The sequence below is a fragment of the Osmerus eperlanus genome, chromosome 23 (assembly GCF_963692335.1).
Source record: "Osmerus eperlanus chromosome 23, fOsmEpe2.1, whole genome shotgun sequence".
In the NCBI taxonomy this organism is placed as follows: Eukaryota; Metazoa; Chordata; class Actinopteri; order Osmeriformes; family Osmeridae; genus Osmerus; species Osmerus eperlanus.
The window spans coordinates 8,151,880-8,170,637 of NC_085040.1; the positions used below are offsets into that span (position 1 = coordinate 8,151,880).

An 18,758-nucleotide genomic window follows, 5' to 3' on the forward strand; every position below is an offset into this window, starting at 1 on the left:
ATTGGCATGGTGTGAAGGCTCAAATCTTTTGCCTACTCTTAAGCCAACCATATGGCATTAAAACAACAGCCATTAGAATACATGAAATCTCATGAAGACTTGGGACATGTATGAAGACTGTATGTATTTAAGTGCATGTACGATATCATGTAAGAATGTCATTGCTCTTCTTGATATCGTTATGTCAGTGTTATGTCAGTTCCTATAACAATGCTCACTTGAACATGATAAAATTTAAAGCCAGACTTCACTGGCTTTGAAGTGTGCCAAGACATACAGCACACTTCATACAGCAACTGGCTCACGATCAAGCACAAATATGGAGATTCTAGTCTTCCTCTACCAACCTTCTCCATAACGCAATGCAAAAGGATTGTGCAGTTACGTCACTTTAGCTACAGAGTGATAGTCACATCATGAAACACTTGTTTGTGCATCGATAGGCCTAGGGTTGCGGTAGTCAATTGGGTTTTTATTACAAGAATACAAGAAAAGGTTTTGTGTTTTGAGTGTTCCTAATGGAGTTGTGTGTGGAACTGTTTGGCAGTGCATCAAGATGTACAACACGGACTGGCACATCATCAATTACAAATACGAGGCCTACTCCGGAGACTTCCGGATGCTTCCAAAGTAAGGCTGCAAGAACACACACAAAATGAAACAGCATATTCACTAAACTACAGTATTTGGATTAGTCACGTCAAAAAAATGAAGCAGGACTGCAAATAGAGGGATTATGTTTGATACTTTTTTCATGACAGAAATCATCATTTATTGACCCCCACATATGTACAACTAATTTAGTTACTTTGAATTGAAGACATTGAAGCAACCAAACGGGAATAACCAGTGATGCTCTACAACCCTGTAACCAGGGGTTGGATTTATAGCAGCTTGATCAGGTCCGCGGACACGCGCTCACCTCCCTGACCCGTGTTTTCACAGTAAAGGCCTGAAGACCGACAAGCTGCCGCCTCACGTGTTCGAGATCGATGAGGACTTTAAAGATGAGGTGAGTTGGGGCCTACGGGGCTTAACGGGCCTGGAGGGCATTACACCAGAGACATTGATTATTTCTATGGCGAACGAGTGGCAGGCAACGGAGTAGGCTTCTATTTCATGGTGAGCATGCACTTGACTTCCAGTACATGGCCATTGACGAGGTAATTTGAGGTGTATGCGTCTATCGACGTTCTCAAACACCTCATCCAGTGGGCCGATGTTGTAATCATTTGTTCGATGAGCAACACACAGCTGCCCTTTAACTAAGGTTGCTTGTTACAGTAAAAAATTAAATTAAAATAAAACGTCCGGCAGAAATGGAATGGACGACAAGCACGAGAGAGACACGTGATTGACGGTACTGACTTGCCGTGAACGACAGTTTGCAATCTCTCACGACGCACTCTTTCACACAGTATACAGCATCCTGCACAAAAACACGGTGCTGAGTCACTCAACTGAAGCCCTGTGAGAGAACATCTCGGCTATGGCCTGCTGGCTCTGTGGAGCCTCATCCCTGTGAGAGCCTGTGAAACCAGAGCCTGACTATAAATAGCCCTTGCCTCCCCTCCTCCCCCTCCTCCTCCCCTGGCCGGATGTGGATAAACTTAGACAGGGGGAAAAAAAAGGTCTGTAATTGAAAGAAAATAAATGCCGCCGTGGTATGTTACTGCAGGGAAGGGTGGAGACTGAGAGAAAGCAAGACGCTATCTGTCCCTAACTCACTTGTGCTTAGATGGTCTGACATGTATAAGGTTAAACGACTGTCGGTGTCCTTTCTGCTCCAGACAGGGTCAGTTGGAAAGCTGTTCTGTAATGGTAGAACATTGAACAGATGAATTTACAAATCCATCCCTTCATCCACGGTCTTATGGAAGGCTTTTTATTCTGTTTTTGATGTCCTCCTCTTCTCGACCGAGGAGAAGAGGAGAACACGAAGGCATGACACTGAGAATGAATCAATGAGAATGCAATCAGGGAGATTGGTGTCGGGGGGGGGGGGTCAGAGGCAGGCTGGGTCTGGCCGTCGTCACGGTGCGCCTCTGAGAGCCACTCAGTAGTGACGAGGCAGGAGAACGAGCAGCCAATTAGATTACAGGACAGAAGCTAGGGAGGACCACGTACACACGAGGGCGAGCGCAGAGGACGTAGCGCTTCAATGGTGGAATCAACTCCCGCCCGGTCCCAACACAAGCTCTTCTCCTGTCTGGCCCCCCAGTGGTGGAATCAACTGCCCACCTCCATCAGGGACACTGACTGTCTCCCCACCTTCAAGAAAAGTCTTAAGACGCACTTGTTCCGGGAGTACAACGGCACTTAGGAATGATTGGCTGGACCTGATGTTTCCTCCAGGACCACAATGTCTCTTATTGAGAGACTTGTTGCTTTTGTTGGTTTGTTGTAACTGTCTTAAAATTATGGTACTCGCCGTGAAATATATTATTGGTGCTTGCTTTTTTTTCCACAGGTACACTCTTGCACTTTTGTGGTTCTTGCTGTTTAATTGTAACTTGTCTAACTACATGCTCTTATTGTTCTTCCCTTTGGGACTTATTTGGTTTTCACAATGTATGCATCATGTTTGTCTACCCGCAATGTTTGGGACTATCTCGTTGTTATTATCAGTGACCTATGCACTTTTGTAAAACTCTCTCTTGGAAGTCGCTTTGGATAAAAGCGTCCGCTAAATGCATAAATGGAAACGTTCAATGTAATTACAGCTCCAACACACACACACACACACACCCCGACACACTGCCTACACAAAACAATGTAAGTACATTTGGAGACACAATATCTGTTTGTCTGCACCCATCCCTGTTCACCTTACCAAATAAAAGCATCGTGTAGCCCGATAACATGCAGCTGTGTGTGCAGTAAATAGATTACATGCTAACTCAATATTCAGATTCCATGTGGCGCTGGGATACATATCTTCTGTGTGTGTGTCAATTGAGAGGGTGTCCCCCTCACGATGGATATCAGTGTGTTCGATTGTAATGAATGGTCCCATGATGGGTCTCACATTGCAGCAGATTAAATGGACGGACTGATTCCCACCCCATTATGGAAAGCTAGCATATTCTCTCCACATCGCGGGTCGGCTGTAGACACACACACAAATATACACAGTACATTCTACAATGTGATGAACCTATACAGACCCTTTTTCTGCGTGTCATTACTGGGTGTTTGGGGAAATCTTGTGTTTGTGCTTTGTTTGTGTCCAGGAAACTGCGCTGTGTGTGTCATAATACATACTGAAAGTCAAGTGCACAAACGAGTTATAATAGTCCTGTGTGTTTCTGTGTGTGTGTGTTTCTGTGTGTGTGTGGTGTGTTTGTGTGTGTGTGTGGTGTGTTTCTGTGTGTGTGTGGTGTGTTTCTGTGTGTGTGTGTTTCTGTGTGTGTGGTGTGTTTCTGTGTGTGTGTGTTTCTGTGTGTGTGTGTTTCTGTGTGTGTGTGGTGTGTTTCTGTGTGTGGTGTGTTTCTGTGTGTGGTGTGTTTCTGTGTGTGTGTGTTTCTGTGTGTGTGTGTTTCTGTGTGTGTGTGGTGTGTTTCTCTGTGTGTGTGTGTGTGTTTCTGTGTGTGTGTGGTGTGTTTCTGTGTGTGGTGTGTTTCTGTGTGTGGTGTGTTTCTGTGTGTGGTGTGTTTCTGTGTGTGGTGTGTTTCTGTGTGTGTGTGGTGTGTTTCTCTGTGTGTGTGTGTGTGTGTGTGTGTGTGTGTGTGTAACAGGACACAGCGTCTCTGTGCTCCCAGAGGGGAGGCATCATGAAGCAGGGCTGGCTGCAGAAGGCCAACATCAACAGCAGCCTGTCTGTCTCCATGAGGGTGAGTCAGCATCTCCCTGGGTAACGCAACACGTTCACAGCATGGCCAGAACGACAACACATTCACTCTGTCCACATCAGCAACACGAGACCTGCCGCACCATCGCAAGACGGCCGATTGGCTTTGCACAATCACACGAGAATCCCTCTTGCCGAGCTCCAAGTTATCCAGGTTCAATGAGGAACTGCTGGCAGCTACGTGCATGGTTGAAGTTAGCCTGTGATTTACATTTACATTTAGTCATTTAGCAGACGCTCTTATCCAGAGCGACTTACAGTAAGTACAGGAACATTCCCCCCAAGGCAAGTAGGGTGAAGTGCCTTGCCCAAGGACACAACGTAATTTATGGCACGGCCGGGAATCGAACCGGCAACCTTCTGAGTAATAGCCGATTCCCTAACCGCTCAGCCATCTGACTCCCCTGTGATAGACAGATGGTTCATCCAATCACCTGCCAAGTATTTTTTGAAAGGGCCTACCCTTTTCCAACCACTTTCCTAGGATGACTTCCAAGATGGTTCTGTGTAAACCATCTGGTGACATCCAGGTTAACAGTACCCTGCGCTATGCTCTATTTATTGTTGGATGCTGTATACACAGTGCCAAGTCCAACACCTGTCAACGCATTATACAAAACACAAGTTATACCAAGACCTCCCAAGCACAACATTGTGCCTGGGAAAATCTAACAAATCTCAAGCTGTCAAACATTTTTCTAGTGTCTTGTATCTGTGAGTATTCGTTAAGCAGAATACTTGTTTGGCTTTATCCAAAGCGACATACAAAAGTACATATAATTACTATATGCACTTTTGTAGTACTTTTAGTAAGTGCAGCAGATAATCAGGAACTAGAAGTTTTAATAGTATTACAGTGACTAAAATCAAGAAATGTTTCTTCCAGTACACCAGTCGTACAGGGTTCTTCTCCTAATCTGGTTGTTCCCAGGTTTTCAAGAGGAGATACTTCTACCTGTCCCAGCTGCCCGACGGCTCCTACATCCTCAACTCCTACAAGGACGAGAAGAACTGCAAGGAGACCAAAGGCTCCATCTACCTGGACTCGTGTATAGATGTCATCCAGGTAAGACCTCCCCTGGACCTGCTGCTCATGTTTGGCCCATCAGGATTCACGGTGACGGGATTGGTCCCCCTCTTTTGGTCTTTTAACTCAGTCAATTAAGAAGGCAAGACGAGAGCTGAAGCTTGACGGGATGTTAGTGAGTAGAGAAGCACATTATTGATCGCCGGGGGGAAATTGCACTGTCACAGCCGCATTGACAGGCACAATACAAAACAAACCAACCAACAGGATTCAATATAAATGACTAAGTGCCTTTTGTGCAAGTAGCTCCAGTTATCCTTGGCATACCTCGTTCAATTAGTGCAGACCACAGTCAGGATGTGCAACACAGTGGTGGCTGCGAAGTACGTTGTTAAAGTCCTACAGTAGCCTCTTAGCTCAGAATCTGGTCTACATTGTCCAGACAGTCAGAGGATGCATTGTGTAGTCTGATAGGCAGCCGGTTGGAAGGAGCCGGAAATTCGATTTTGAGTATTAAGGAAGAACCCCACATTGCCTGTTGCATCAACAGCACTTGGAGCGTGTTACTTCTGCTCACAACCATGTCATTTTGAACTCCCCCCCCCCCCCCCCCCCCGGAAATTAACAGCTTAGTCAGTGAGAATCAAAACACGAAATGTTTTATGAAGTGGTGTTTTTGTCTACTGCTGCTGTTGCGGGTTCTAATCGTCGCAAATGGAATTAACCACTAATCTGGAGGTCTCGACATGAGGCAACCATGGCTGCTCGCAGGATCGTGTTCACACACAAAGACCAACGGATTGCTCGTCAAGCTTTCTGATGACTTCCTGTGGACGTGTGCGTCTTGAACTAAGAAGGCAAGAGAGAACCTCCCTCTACAGATAGTCTAGTCATCATAATAACTGCATTCCTAGTTTTATTAAACCCCCCCCCCTCCTCCTCCCCCACCCTCCCAGGGCTCCCACTGTGCCCACTGAGCTGCTGATCCTGGCAGTCTCTGCCCCTCCTTGTGAAAGTCCCCCCCCCCCCTCGTGTCTCCAGCCCTGCCACCTCTACTGTAGCTCCTCTACCCCACTCTGTAGTCTTGGCAGAGCTGGGCCGTCTATGCTACATTCCTATGACCTGGCAGAAAACAGAACCGCTTGCTTAACAAGGAAATAGGCCTGTTGAGGCCTGGCACTGCACAGCACCTAAGTCAGCCCTTAGTCGACTGTCAGGGAGCTGTCAGATGGATGGCATCGTTCTTTAGAATGCTTACATAGACACAGGAAGGATGGACTTCTTTCCAGAGAGCAGGAGTGTAATGAGGCAGCTCATTGAAGTTTGTTTGATATGCAAAGTGGGTTTGCTGGTAGCCCAGCACAAAGTCTCTTCGTGATCATTCCGTCCTCTTATTTGCACTCTTCTCAAGTGATAACCGGGTTCTCTGTTGCCACGTGACTGGTGTCACAGTCAACAAACGTAGGGAAGTGGAGAGGAATAGTGACTACCTACCTGCCCAGGGTCAAAGATAGCAGGTCCATGTTTTTCGCAGCAGTTCCAGCATTGTCTGTGTTTCCTATTCAAGGACAAACCATGCTATGTACCTATTTATCTGTCAAAAAGTAGAAAGAGCCAGTTTCATCCACATGTGATTATTCTTGTAAATCAATACAAATCAAACAAAATGCTTAGTTTTAACGATGACTTTTAGCTAGTTTAGTTAGTGATCTTTGTCTCAGGTTTGAGTGTTTACTCTGTGACTGTTTGCACACTAAGTCAACCTTCACTTTACCAAATAAGTCGCCCTTGCGATGCTGAATATTGTTTGGAGGCCTGTCTGTGCTGTAGGCAGGTAGGGGCGTAACAGCTCTGTCAGAACAGCCTCTCTCTCGCCTCCCCAGAGCCCTAAGATGCGTCGGAACGGCTTTGAGCTGAAGATGCAGGAGCGCTACAGCCACTTCCTGGCTGCGGACAGCGAGGCGGAGATGGAGGAGTGGGTCGTGACGCTGAAGCAGGCCCTGCTCAGCAGCTCTGAGGCCGGCTCCGACCGCAGGAACGGGGGGGACTCTCTGGACTGTGTCCTGGGTGAGCCGGGGATATACACAGACACACACACACACAGTCCCACACGCACCTACACACTACTGACATATACACACACACACAGGCACACTACGCACCAGATTCTGTTTTGAACCTGTTAGACAACAGAGGAAATGATAAGCAGGTTTAGGATAGGCCCTTTGTATGACTGTGGAACCCCTGGGATTTGACGTGAGGCCTTTGTTATGACGTTTTAATGATCGGCCTCAGTTACTTACTGCAGCGTTTAACCCCTGTCTGAGCTCTTTCTGTATCTTTGCCCCCTATCTATTGAAAGGTTATTAAAAGAGTTTTAAATGCGCATGCACAGATAGTTATTGTTAGATTCCAGTCACAAGGAACTCAGCAGATGTTTTTCAAGTTCGGTACTTTATGATTTTTTGTTCCCTTTGCAAATATCGTTTGCCATCGCAAAGAGGAAGTTATTATGTACCGAGAACATTGTTCTTTCAATGGTGGACTGGTGCCAGCAGCATTCCTTATGTTGTGTGTGTAAGTGCGCATGTGTACAGAACGATGGTGGGTGTGTGTGTGTACTCCCACCGAAGTACCTCACAGCAGGAGGGCATTCGTTAACCCTCCTCAACATAACAGTCTGAAAACATATGAAGAGAAAGCTAAGAGATTTGAACCTGCAACAGAAAGAAGCTTTCAGCCCCAAACTCCCCCTCGCATACAAAGCACTGATGCAGCCTCCTATCTAGAACCCAGAAGAAAAATAGACGCATGACACACACGTTTGTCAGTGTGAGCTTCTAAGAAACCTTTGATTTCACTGCCTCGACAGGTAAAATATCTTTGAATGCGTACGTGTGTCATCTTGAATGTTATTGCACCACGTTTCTCTGCTCGGCGATCTCATTGGCTAGCAGGACACAACACCAAGCCTCTGCTGTAGTTTTGGTCGTTTTGTTCTTTGACTGACTGCTCTTTTGTCCAATCACAGACGAGGACAGCACGAGCCAGGGGAGGGGAGAGAGTCTGCTGGAGAGTGTGGGAAGAAGTCTTCACCCTGAACTGTTGAAGGTTAGAACATGGACACTAGGGGTGGGGGACAGAATCGATTCACATTTGAATCGCGATTCAGTCTGCTAGCGATTCAGATCGATTCACAAATGTATGTGAATCGATTTTTTTGTATGATTTTGTATTTTTATATATATATATTTTTTTTTTATTACCAAAAGATTCCCACCCTAGAGGGCTATGAGAAATGCTTTAGGATTCATTATGGGATCTTAACCATTGATCAATGTGTACATCCACTGACTGACACAAGGTTGTTTTTTTAACTGTTTATCCAGTTTTTTTCCTGTATCGACAGACAGGGGCCCTTAACCACAACCTATACAGTGACATCTATAAGGATAATTAGCTGTAAATACAATTTAAAGTTAGAAAACACAGGTTGCATATACTGTACATTGAGTGTATGTCGACCTAGCATGTACTGTACACTGACCATGATCCTGAACTGTCAAATAAACTAAGAAGTTGTTTTTAGTATGGTTAGATGTTGTAGAGCCCCAGTGAGCTGCTGTTGAACTCAGCTGTCTGGGTCTACATCCAGTTCCTGACCCTGTCTGGACAGACAGCAGTGTGTATGCTTGGAGACCAGACCGCCTCAATGTGTCTAGAAGCCCAGAGCTTCACACAGAGAACAAAAAACTCTGTCTCTGTGTCAAGTGGCTGTTGGAGTGTGTGTGTGTGTGTGTGTGTGTGTGCATGTGGACACACGCTCTGGGATTCCTTTTCCTTTCTATTTTCATAAAAAAGAGAGTTTAGCTTTCTTGTCTGGAGGCTGGATGGTGTAAGAGAGGAGGAGGGGAGCTATCTGGACTGTCTGACCTGAGGGGTATTCTATGTCTCTCTCTCTCTCTCTCTCTCTCTCTCTCTCTCTCCTCTCTCTCTCTCTCTCTCTCTCTCTCTCTCTCTCTCTCTCTCTCTCTCTCTCTCTCTCTCACTCACACTCTCTCTCTCTCTCTCTCTCTCTCTCTCTCTCTCACCCTCTCTCTCTCTCTCTCACCCTCTCTCTCACCCTCTCACTCTCTCTCTCTCTCTCTCTCTCGCCCTCTCTCTCTGCAGTACGCCAGGGAGACAGACCAGCTCAATAAAATCAACAGGAACGAGGGAAGACAAAAGCTGTTCTCCCTGGACCCCGAGACGCAGGTGAGCCCTCCCTCTCTGAAGTCTCGACCAGGGGGCATTGCAACCCTCCGGGCTTTCATCAGCATGGATTTTTTTTGGGGGGGGGGGATGAAACAGTGCTGCCCTGGGACTGAGTGTCTGAAAGCAACTGGCTGGTTGTGGTTTTGTACATGTACCACGTCCCTATGCATATGCATGCCAGAAGCTAACCACAGTTTCCTTCTCCCTACCTTCTATATCATGCCGCTTGTTTACAGTACTTGTTTTATCTTACAGTACTTGGTTTTATCTTACAGTGCTTTATCTTTATCTTTTTATCTTTCTTTATATTTCTACATACGAGGTGTATTGTTATGGACCAACCTATCAAAGTCAATTCCTCGTACGTGTAAACTAACCCTGTGATTCTGATGATCTGCTTCTTCCTCTGCCCCCCCCATCCCTTCTCTCATCTTCTCTCTTCTCTTTCTCCGTCTTTCTCCCCTTCGTCCTCTATCACGTCGGTGCTACGCCTGTGCCCATCTTCATCCCTTTTATCTTGTTTTCCTTATTCCTCTCATCCTCTCCTCTCCGTTCGTCCTCCTCCTCGCTCCCTCCTCCTCCTCGCTCCCTCCTCCTCCTCCTCGCTCCCTCCTCCTCGCTCCTTCCTCCTCGCTCCCTCCTCCTCCTCCTCCTCGCTCCCTCCTCCTCGCTCCCTCCTCCTCCTCCTCCTCGCTCCCTCCTCCTCGCTCCCTCCTCCTCGCTCCCTCCTCCTCCTCGCTCCCTCCTCCTCGCTCCCTCCTCCTCCTCCTCGCTCCCTCCTCCTCCTCGCTCCCTCCTCCTCGCTCCCTCCTCCTCGCTCCCTCCTCCTCCTCCTCGCTCCCTCCTCCTCCTCGCTCCCTCCTGCTCCCCCCTCCACCAGCGTCTGGACTTCTCCGGCATCGAGCCGGACGTGAAGCCGTTCGAGGAGCGTTTCGGCCGGCGCATCGTGGCCAGCTGCCACGACCTGACCTTCAGCCTGCAGGGCTGCGTCAGCGACAAGGGAGACGGGGTCCTCACCAACGTAGGCCACCTCAAACACACACACAGGCACACACACACACACTACTGTCACTCACACACACATGCGCCCGCCGGGAGACAGCGCCTCACATCCCCACCATCATATCAGGGGCGGAAGTCTGTTATCTACTATGGGGGGCACAGTTCCATTGAAATGTTCTCAAGAGCAGTTCCTGGGGGGACCAAAACTTGTGTTGTAACACATAGCTCACGTTGAACTTCAACATTATTATTATGTGTCTGTCTGTATAATCATAATATATTCTATAATCATCACAAGTGTCTTCATTGCAGAGTATTAATATTGAAATAACTTTTACAGTGATATATTGGGGGGATAATGGTATTTTTCTCAGGATTAGGTCATATTCCCCCAATGTATCCTGGGATGTCCAACCATGCATCACTATACACTCCACTAAATGCAATCATTGAACAGTTTACTAATTTATTGGAGGAATATCTTATTTTGCATGTACTTTTATGGCAAGCTTTAAAACGGGATTTACTGCCATCAGATAGGGCTATCCTAACATCAAAGCCAATCACTGGTATGTTTCAGGACAAATCCCCTAATTTGTAGAGCCACAAGTAAACACTGGATGACGTTTATGGGGAGTTTGCAGAATGGCTGTGTCAGATGCACAGCTGTGTGGCATGAGCCTGCAATGACCAGACCAGACCCAGCTCTGCTATTCCTCCTTCACACTGGATTATTCTGGCCATAAAGCACAGGGAGGAATCTCTTCGCGCTCACCGGAGCGTCTATGAGAGGCAGGGAGCGGGACGTGCGTTTGCGTGCTGTGCCCTCCTAACTTCTCCTCACTCCGTCTCCTGCTGCAGAAAGCTTAATGGCTTCTAGAAAAACGTCCTGCCTGCCAAGCTAATACGATTGTTTACTGTAGGACGGCACTTTCACTCAAACACACACACACACACACAAACTCTCTCTCCACTTAGCTTTGTCTATTAGCCCGCACAGTCTTACATAAACACACACACACTCTTCCCTCACTAACCCCCCCCCCCCCCTCCCCGACCCCCCCCCCCCCCCTCCCTGATCTGCATCCAGGTGGAGCCCTTCTTCATCAGCCTGGCTCTGTACGACGTGTCCAAGAGCTGCAAGATCTCCTCCGACTTCCACGTGGACCTCAACCCAGCCTGCGTGAGGGACATGCTGGCGGAGGGCCCGCCCGCCCTGCTCTCCCCCTCCGACTCTGACGGAGGACTGGGGGAGGAAGGGGGAGCGCCGAACGGAGACGGAGGGAGAGGGAACAGCGTGCCCGTCCTCCAGAGGGTGCCCGAGGCGCTGCTGCGCTTCCCCACTCAGGTAGGACCATGGGGAGGGGCCGGCTGCGGTTTGGGCTTCCTGGGAAGGATGTCTTTGACCCCGACCCCTCGTTACGTTCAAACTCGTCATCGTTTTTCATCTTGACCGTTTGTCAATGTCCTTTGTGTACATTAAGGTTATTAACCAGCGAGGATCTGTAGGAGATGGATGTGGAAATCTAGGAACACAACACACACACACACACACTGTGTGACCGTGAGACAGTGTGAGCCAGCCCTAGTCAGGAGAAGGATATGGTTTTGTCGTCAGTGGGTGACTTTGCTCGTCCTCTCAGACAACAGCAGAGCAGGTAGCAGCCAGTAAGGAGTCACTACCCCAGCCAATCAGAACCTTACACTGCCACACATTTACCGGACAGGTGCTCCACTTGACTGATTCCCCTGGTTTCCCTGTCAACCCCTCAGCTCTAAATCTGCTGACTTCATGAACACTGCTGTGGTCGCGTGGCTCACATACATGACTGGGGATTGAATTGATTTTCCTGCTTGATTCAAAGTGCACTGAGCTACAGTCAGATGATGAACGGTGAACTAATGCTGTGCGTTTTGGTTTCTTCAGCCGCAGTTTCTGGACCAGATTTTCCGCTGCTAATCTGCGACGTATTTCACCGGTCCAAAGTTTTGCTCCCTGAGCTGTTATTCTTAATATTGAACAGCTGTAACCTTGATCCTTTGTTTGGACAGCCAAGTGTGTGATATCACCACTTTCTCAGTGTTGTCAGTGTATAAGCGGCGGTTGCTAGAAACATTGAACTGTTTTGCTCTTGGCCCCTAATGCCTATGAGGCGGACAGCGCAAACTCCTGCAGGTGGTGGGAGGTCGAAGGAAGCACACACACTCAGGAATTCACACGCCTACGCACACACACACACACACACACGGAGGCCTCCGTACTCCCCTTTTCCTGCTGTGCCCATTAGCAGGATTAGGACAGCACCAAGTGGCACCCAGCAGTATATCACGAGGAGAGTGTGACTGCTCCAGTCCCCTACGTCCACCTCTTCTCCTCTACACCCCCCCCCCCCCCAACTCCCCCCGCCCCCCTGGGCTGCAGAGACGACAGGCCAGACCCATACACAGATAGAAAACAGAGGGAGAGCAGAGGAACATGGGAGGTAGGGAGGGACGGAAAGAGAGAACGAAGGAAAACCGTGAACAACACGTGGCCTCTACCAAACCACAAATCCAGAATGGAAACGTTTGTGTGTGTGGCCCGCTCTGTTGATTCCACACAGTCTGCGAGGCTTGGGATGGAAAGATCTGAGTATACTAGAAAAGTATGTCCCGGGAACACAAAATAAGTTGAAATGAGCTCGTGTCAGGGAAAGATTTTGGCGTGATGTTTTGCAAACTACAATGTTGTGCTACGTACAGTAGCCCGGCGGGGTCAGAGCCAAACCATGGTCCTAATGAGAACCCACAGTCTCACAAGCAGGGCAGGAAGAGAGGGGGGGGGGAAGAGGAGAACCTACCTCCGTGATTAGAGGGCTGCTCCAAACTGCGAAACCACATTCTACTTTAGGTGCAGTTGGGCGTTGTCAACCTGGCCCATCATTCTCTACCCTCCAGGACACGTCAGTGTTAGCCAATAAAACAACCACGCTAATGCTCCTATGTACATTTCTGTGTAGTTTCATGACATCAATAGTACAAGTTGCACTTGTACTAGCATGCTGTCTTCTCTCTGACAGTCTCAGTTGGTCTGGATAGAAGGCCATGTTGCTGACTGGCTCTGGCATCCTCCTGCCACAACCCTATCTGAGTTGTCTATCTCAGTCCTGCCTGTTTCAGCTAGTTTAGAATTATCAAGGTGCAATTCATTGTGCACGCCCCAGACCAAATCTATTTTGATTTTAAAGAGACAACGTTGAGTGCAACTCGATGCCGTCCACAAGAATTGAGTCGATTCTAATATTGATTTGGAAGATGTTCCTTGAAACGTGTGCGCGTGCGTGTGTTTGTGTCTGTCTGTAATCCGTACATTTTATTCACAGGCAAGTGGTCTGAGTATGAGTGTATGTGCACCCTGATGCACTGAACTGTAGTTGGTCCTCACCTTGCAGGCCCCGACATAGTTTTATAGTTTCAACTTGGTTTGCTGTAGAGCTTGGGTTTCTGACAGCAGTCACTTCCGAGCACAACACCTCCTTACCTCAGAGACGGCACTTATCACTGATATCTCAAAAGAAAGGTTTTGTTTACAAAAGGATGTTCCACCTTCTGTTATTTTTTTATGGCATCCTGTGCAGCAGCAACATCAAGCACACCACATCTGCAGACTCTTCCTCACCTCATAAAAGCAGTTTCGCTCGCCCCTGTCCTCTGGGTTGGCTCAGACAGGCTCTGTCTTCTCATGTGTTACTTATGCCTGTGCTCACAGACACCACACACTCACCTCCCCTCTCTTAAATCTCTCCTCCCTCTCCTCCATTTGTTTTCCTCCTTATTCCATCTCACTTCCTCCTCTCAATCTCCCATTTCCTTTTCTCTTTAATCCATGTCCCCTCCTTCTCCCTCAATCCCTCCCCCTAAATCTCTCCTCCTCCTCCATTTCTTTTTTTTTTTACCTAATGCCTCTCACCTCCCCCCTCCCTCTATCTCTCCTTCACCTTTCCTCCGCCTTCGATCCACCTCCGCCCTCCTCCATCCCTCCGTCTCCACCACCTCATCCCCTCCTCCCTCTTCCACCTTCCGTCCTCCTCCATTTCTCCTCCTCCTCCCTCCTCCCTCCTTCAGGGTATTTTCTCAGTGACCAACCCCCACGTGGACATCTTCCTGGTGGCTAGGATCGAGAAGGTGCTCCAGAACGGCATCACCCACTGCGCCGAGTCCTACATTAAGACCTCGGACGTCCCCAAGGTCCTACTCCACCACACTCTGCCCGCCGACCATAACACAGTTATCGCATGATCCACTGCTCCAGTCTTAATATCAGACTGGCACACTGTACGACCAAAGTAACTAAACCAAAAGTGGAGTTAGTTGTTGGAAAACCACCACCACAACTACTACACTAACAATGATGTCAGGATTTTAGTAGCAGAAAAACAAAGAGGGTCACCCTTGTTGCAAGTGATTGTACTGTCTTACCAGACTACCTGCAGTTAGTCGATCTCTTATTCCTATTTCCCTATGCCTTTCGAAAGCATTTTTATTCTGCGTGTGTGCTTGTGTCCTGAAGACTGCTCAGAAGGTGCTGAAAGCTGCCAAGCAGGCGTGCCAGCGTCTGGGCCAGTACAGGATGCCCTTCGCCTGGGCTGCCAAGTAAGACAGGCCCTCGGCCATACCCGTCTGTCTCTGATTTCACACATTCACCAAACGAAACGCGCTCATAGACAAATTGTATTTTTTGGATTCCGGTGCCTATTGTTTATCCCCATTAGACTGATCCATCTTTATTTCCGTTTGTTTTGGTTTTTATTGTACTTACGGATCGTCTTCTACTAGTCCTGGTGTAAATATTTCTGAAATCTTCCAGGCAGGTGTTTAAGGATGGCCAAGGTGGTCTGGATATGGATGGGAAGTTTTCCCCCCTCTATCGCCAGGACAGCAGCAAGATCTCCACCGACGACCTCATCAAAATGCTGGCCGACATCAGGAAGTAAGTCACCAATAAGACGCACCCATCCAATGGGTGTTGAGGTTTACTGTCATGCCCTGTTGGGTCCACTGTATTTCCTGAACTTGCGGTTTTGGCTGTGTATTTGCAGAACATTTGGTTAAACAGGACGTGGTAGAGATAATTAATAAGAGAGTAATTAATTCAGCGTGTCGTGTTGTTCAACAAAGTCATTTTTCTTCTTCACAGGCCAGAGAAGAGCAAGCTGCAGACCATCCCAGGCCAGCTGAACGTCATCATAGAGTGTGTGCCACCCGACTTCTCAAGTGTGTACTGGTCTTCAGGATCTTCACATGTATTTATCCAGGCAGGACAGATTCGTACTCACAGTGGTTTACAGCACCCAGCTCGTCGAAGCTTTTTCCCCTCCGAGATTTGTGTCAGTGAATAAGATACAACACGGCATGGTAGCACTGAGTTCCATCTGCCGCAATCTTCAGTTAACTAGGCAGAAGGTATACGTGATGAACGGATGTTTTAGGTGAAGCATATGCCACCCGTAGTTCTGACCGGCCGCCCCCCTCCTCCCCCCAGACACGGTCACATCGTCCTACGTCCCCGTCAAGCCCTTTGAGGAGGGCTGCGAGCGGGTGAGCGTGGAGATGGAAGAGTTCCTCCCGGAGGAGGCCAAGTACAGCTACCCCTTCACCGCCTACAAGAACCAGCTGTACATCTACCCCCAGCAGCTCAAATACGACAACCAGAAGACCTTCGCCAAGGTCAGAGCACTGCGGTGGGGTGGGGTGGATGAGGTGGGGTGGGTGGGTGGGGGTCCTATATTGACTGTTGCTGATTGATTGATTGATAGTTGATATATACTCCCTGTGGTATTCATTGGGTAGTCAAGTTATGAAATTGTAAATTGATTGATGTGTGTTTGATGGTTTCCCCAGGCCAGAAACATAGCGGTGTGTATCCAGTTCCGAGATTCTGACGAGGAAGGAGCGGCCCCTTTAAAGGTGTGTGTTTAGGATGTCGGCCTAAAGTTCCATCGTTGTAGTTGGAGATTTAGGGATTTGAAGGGAAGTCAGTGCTTTCTGTATGGAAATCCAGTGCTTAGCAGGAATGGAAGGGAAAAAAGGATACCGAAGCTGGTTATTAGAGCTGGCACTGGTAGATAGTGAATGCTCAGCCTTTCTCCCTCTCCTTCCCTCCCTTCTTCATAACTCTCTCTCTCCACACACACACGTCAAATATTTGTGGGTTAGGGAAATCTCCATAAAATTGACTTTTTATTTTCGCTTTTTTCTCCAGACCCCCAGAAATATTGTTCTGGAAACTTTGTAGCTGTCTGGCTAGACAGACACGCAGATATGCACACAGACAGACATGCAGACAGACACAAACAGATAGACTTGGCACAGCAGACAGACAGAGAGACACACCAGCAGACAGATAGACATGAAGATTCACGTACACAGATCAAACTGAGATAAAACCCCAAGGCTCTGTTCACGCATCATCAGGTGTTTACAAACAGCTGAGGACAGGCACGAGAGTCAGACTTGAATCAGTCCAGCGGAAAACCTGAGTTCCTGGCCTTGACACAGGTTCTGATAAAGCACAATGATAAGGAGACACACAACATGTTGTGGGCAAAAGAGATGATAAGCACCACCACGCTAACCTAAAAATGCCCATACAATAGCTAGACTACAGCACTGTAGATACGGCATGTTCGAAGAAAATAGAATGCACATCCCCTCTGCAGTGCTTTGCCTAGTACATGTATGAACAAGGGAGTCTATCTCTGCCAGACCCAGACTGCAGATAAGATATCCAGTTCTATCGTCAGCCAGTCAGTATCTAGAGAGCCTGCTATCCAGCCAGCCAGTCATTGTCAGCTGCATAACCAGCCATCAGCTTGAGAGCCAGCCAGCCAGTCAATCAGTCAGAGAGCCAGGCATCCAGCCAGTCCCTCCAAGACCGCCATCCTAGGAGGATAATCAAGACTTCCGTCAGACCACACCTCCACATATTGTTGAGGACCGCCATTGTGTTGTTTCCATGCTGTTAGAGAAGCAGTAATCCTCTGATGAGCAACAACAACATACCTCTGGCCACTGTTACTCTAGACACAGCTGCTTAAGAGCTGCTCTCCCTCCACGTCGACTCTTAGTTCAGGGGCGGTATCTAGTCCCACAGACTCTGCTTTACACACAAGGCTTGTGTTCTATGTGGCCTTTCTGGTTCTGTTGTATCCCTATTTGGTTTTGAGATTCTAGGCCATTCTTAACAAGCATTCGGGGGAAGCGTTGGAGTGGTCATTAAGGACTGACCAAAGCGATTAGTGTCCTAATTACAGGTCCTAACTGATCATCAGACCAGACTTATCTGCTCCTCTCTCGCTGGGCTGACCATGTCAGGGTCTGTTATCAAGACATCTGACTGGATTTAGTAACCCTCCTGCAGAAGTTGGCATTAGAAACGAGCTCTGTGCCGTACCTGAGGATTGAATAGGTCACTAGTAGCGAAGTACAACCACTAGTCAATAGAATACCAGTTAACATACTCATATTTTACTCTGACAGCTTCTTACTAGAGTGTGGTATCCAGCCTCTTAGCTGGTTATTTGGCACCGGGTGCCAATACCACATAGCTGGGAGCTGGGGCTTGGAAAGCTCAGACTCTTGTCCTTCCAATCCCATAGGTTTAGTGTGAGAGGTTGCGCTAGCTGCACATTAATCTTAGCATCTTAATCCGGTTTAAATTATTTCTCCCACTGTCTGTGAAAGGTCTTTAGGTTTGGCTCTGTTGTCATGGATTGTAGGCCAGTGTATTGAGAGCCTGGAAATGGCATCCAATTTTACTATACGGTCTTGTTGTGCCAAATGTTTCCTGATAGCATGAATCATGAATATCTGACCACTTCCTCACTGCTGTTCCTCAAGGTTTCACGGCGATGTACTGATTCATCGCCGTAAAGCATGATCCCTGTGTTTCAGTGTATCTACGGCAAGCCGGGAGAGTCAATGTTCACCAGCAGCGCCTACGCGACCGTTCTGCACCACAACCAGTGTCCGGAGTTCTACGACGAGGTAAGGCCCTGGCCCTTGAGAAGTCCTGGCGTCCTCTGTACCATCCTGAAAGGTAGCTTCCTGCAAAGTAACATTTCCGTGCAGCCCTCAAACTCGCTTCGGTAGGCGCCGGTTGAAGTACACTAGGGGTTTTATGTCCAAAGTGTTCAAAGTCCAATACCCGGGATTAGTCCCGTAATCTGGATAAAAGACCGACGGGAGTCTCACGGTGCCGGCCAACCTGACACACACACATTCCCCCCCCATGCTCACACATACTACACATCATGCTCACACAGGCACCAGGGAAGAGGGGGGGGGGGGTGAGTTCAGAACACTGTCACAGACTCAGAGGGGGCGCCGAGGCATATGGTCCATGTCTTACAGATTAGGTTAGCACACACACACACACACACAGACACACACACACTCACACAATCTAAAACCCACTTACTATTCTCTGATCTGACTAATCTGTGGGGACTCCCTAATCGAGGCCCAGCCAGGAAGGACACTGTTCTGTTCAGTTCTGACACATGACCATTGACCAACTCCATCCTGTGAACAAGACGAGGCTTAAACAGCAGTGATGTACCACTTCAGAATTTTAACTGGTGTTCA

General features: G+C 48.1%; 1 protein-coding gene across 4 annotated transcripts in view; it reads left to right on the plus strand.

The window, feature by feature from the left end:
• dock11 (dedicator of cytokinesis 11) overlaps positions 1–18,758 on the plus strand; it is a 57,489-nt gene that overhangs the window by 6,291 nt on the left and 32,440 nt on the right. For all 4 annotated transcript variants that reach the window (XM_062449574.1, XM_062449572.1, XM_062449573.1 and 1 more), the window contains exons 4-19: positions 548–630; positions 946–1,012; positions 3,738–3,833; positions 4,782–4,916; positions 6,761–6,944; positions 7,909–7,988; positions 9,048–9,131; positions 10,012–10,152; positions 11,224–11,481; positions 14,238–14,360; positions 14,683–14,765; positions 14,980–15,102; positions 15,310–15,386; positions 15,655–15,839; positions 16,014–16,079; positions 18,066–18,158. In XM_062449574.1, coding sequence (XP_062305558.1) covers positions 548–630; positions 946–1,012; positions 3,738–3,833; positions 4,782–4,916; positions 6,761–6,944; positions 7,909–7,988; positions 9,048–9,131; positions 10,012–10,152; positions 11,224–11,481; positions 14,238–14,360; positions 14,683–14,765; positions 14,980–15,102; positions 15,310–15,386; positions 15,655–15,839; positions 16,014–16,079; positions 18,066–18,158 — 1,878 coding nt within the window. The remainder of the gene's footprint in view (positions 1–547; positions 631–945; positions 1,013–3,737; positions 3,834–4,781; positions 4,917–6,760; positions 6,945–7,908; positions 7,989–9,047; positions 9,132–10,011; positions 10,153–11,223; positions 11,482–14,237; positions 14,361–14,682; positions 14,766–14,979; positions 15,103–15,309; positions 15,387–15,654; positions 15,840–16,013; positions 16,080–18,065; positions 18,159–18,758) is intronic.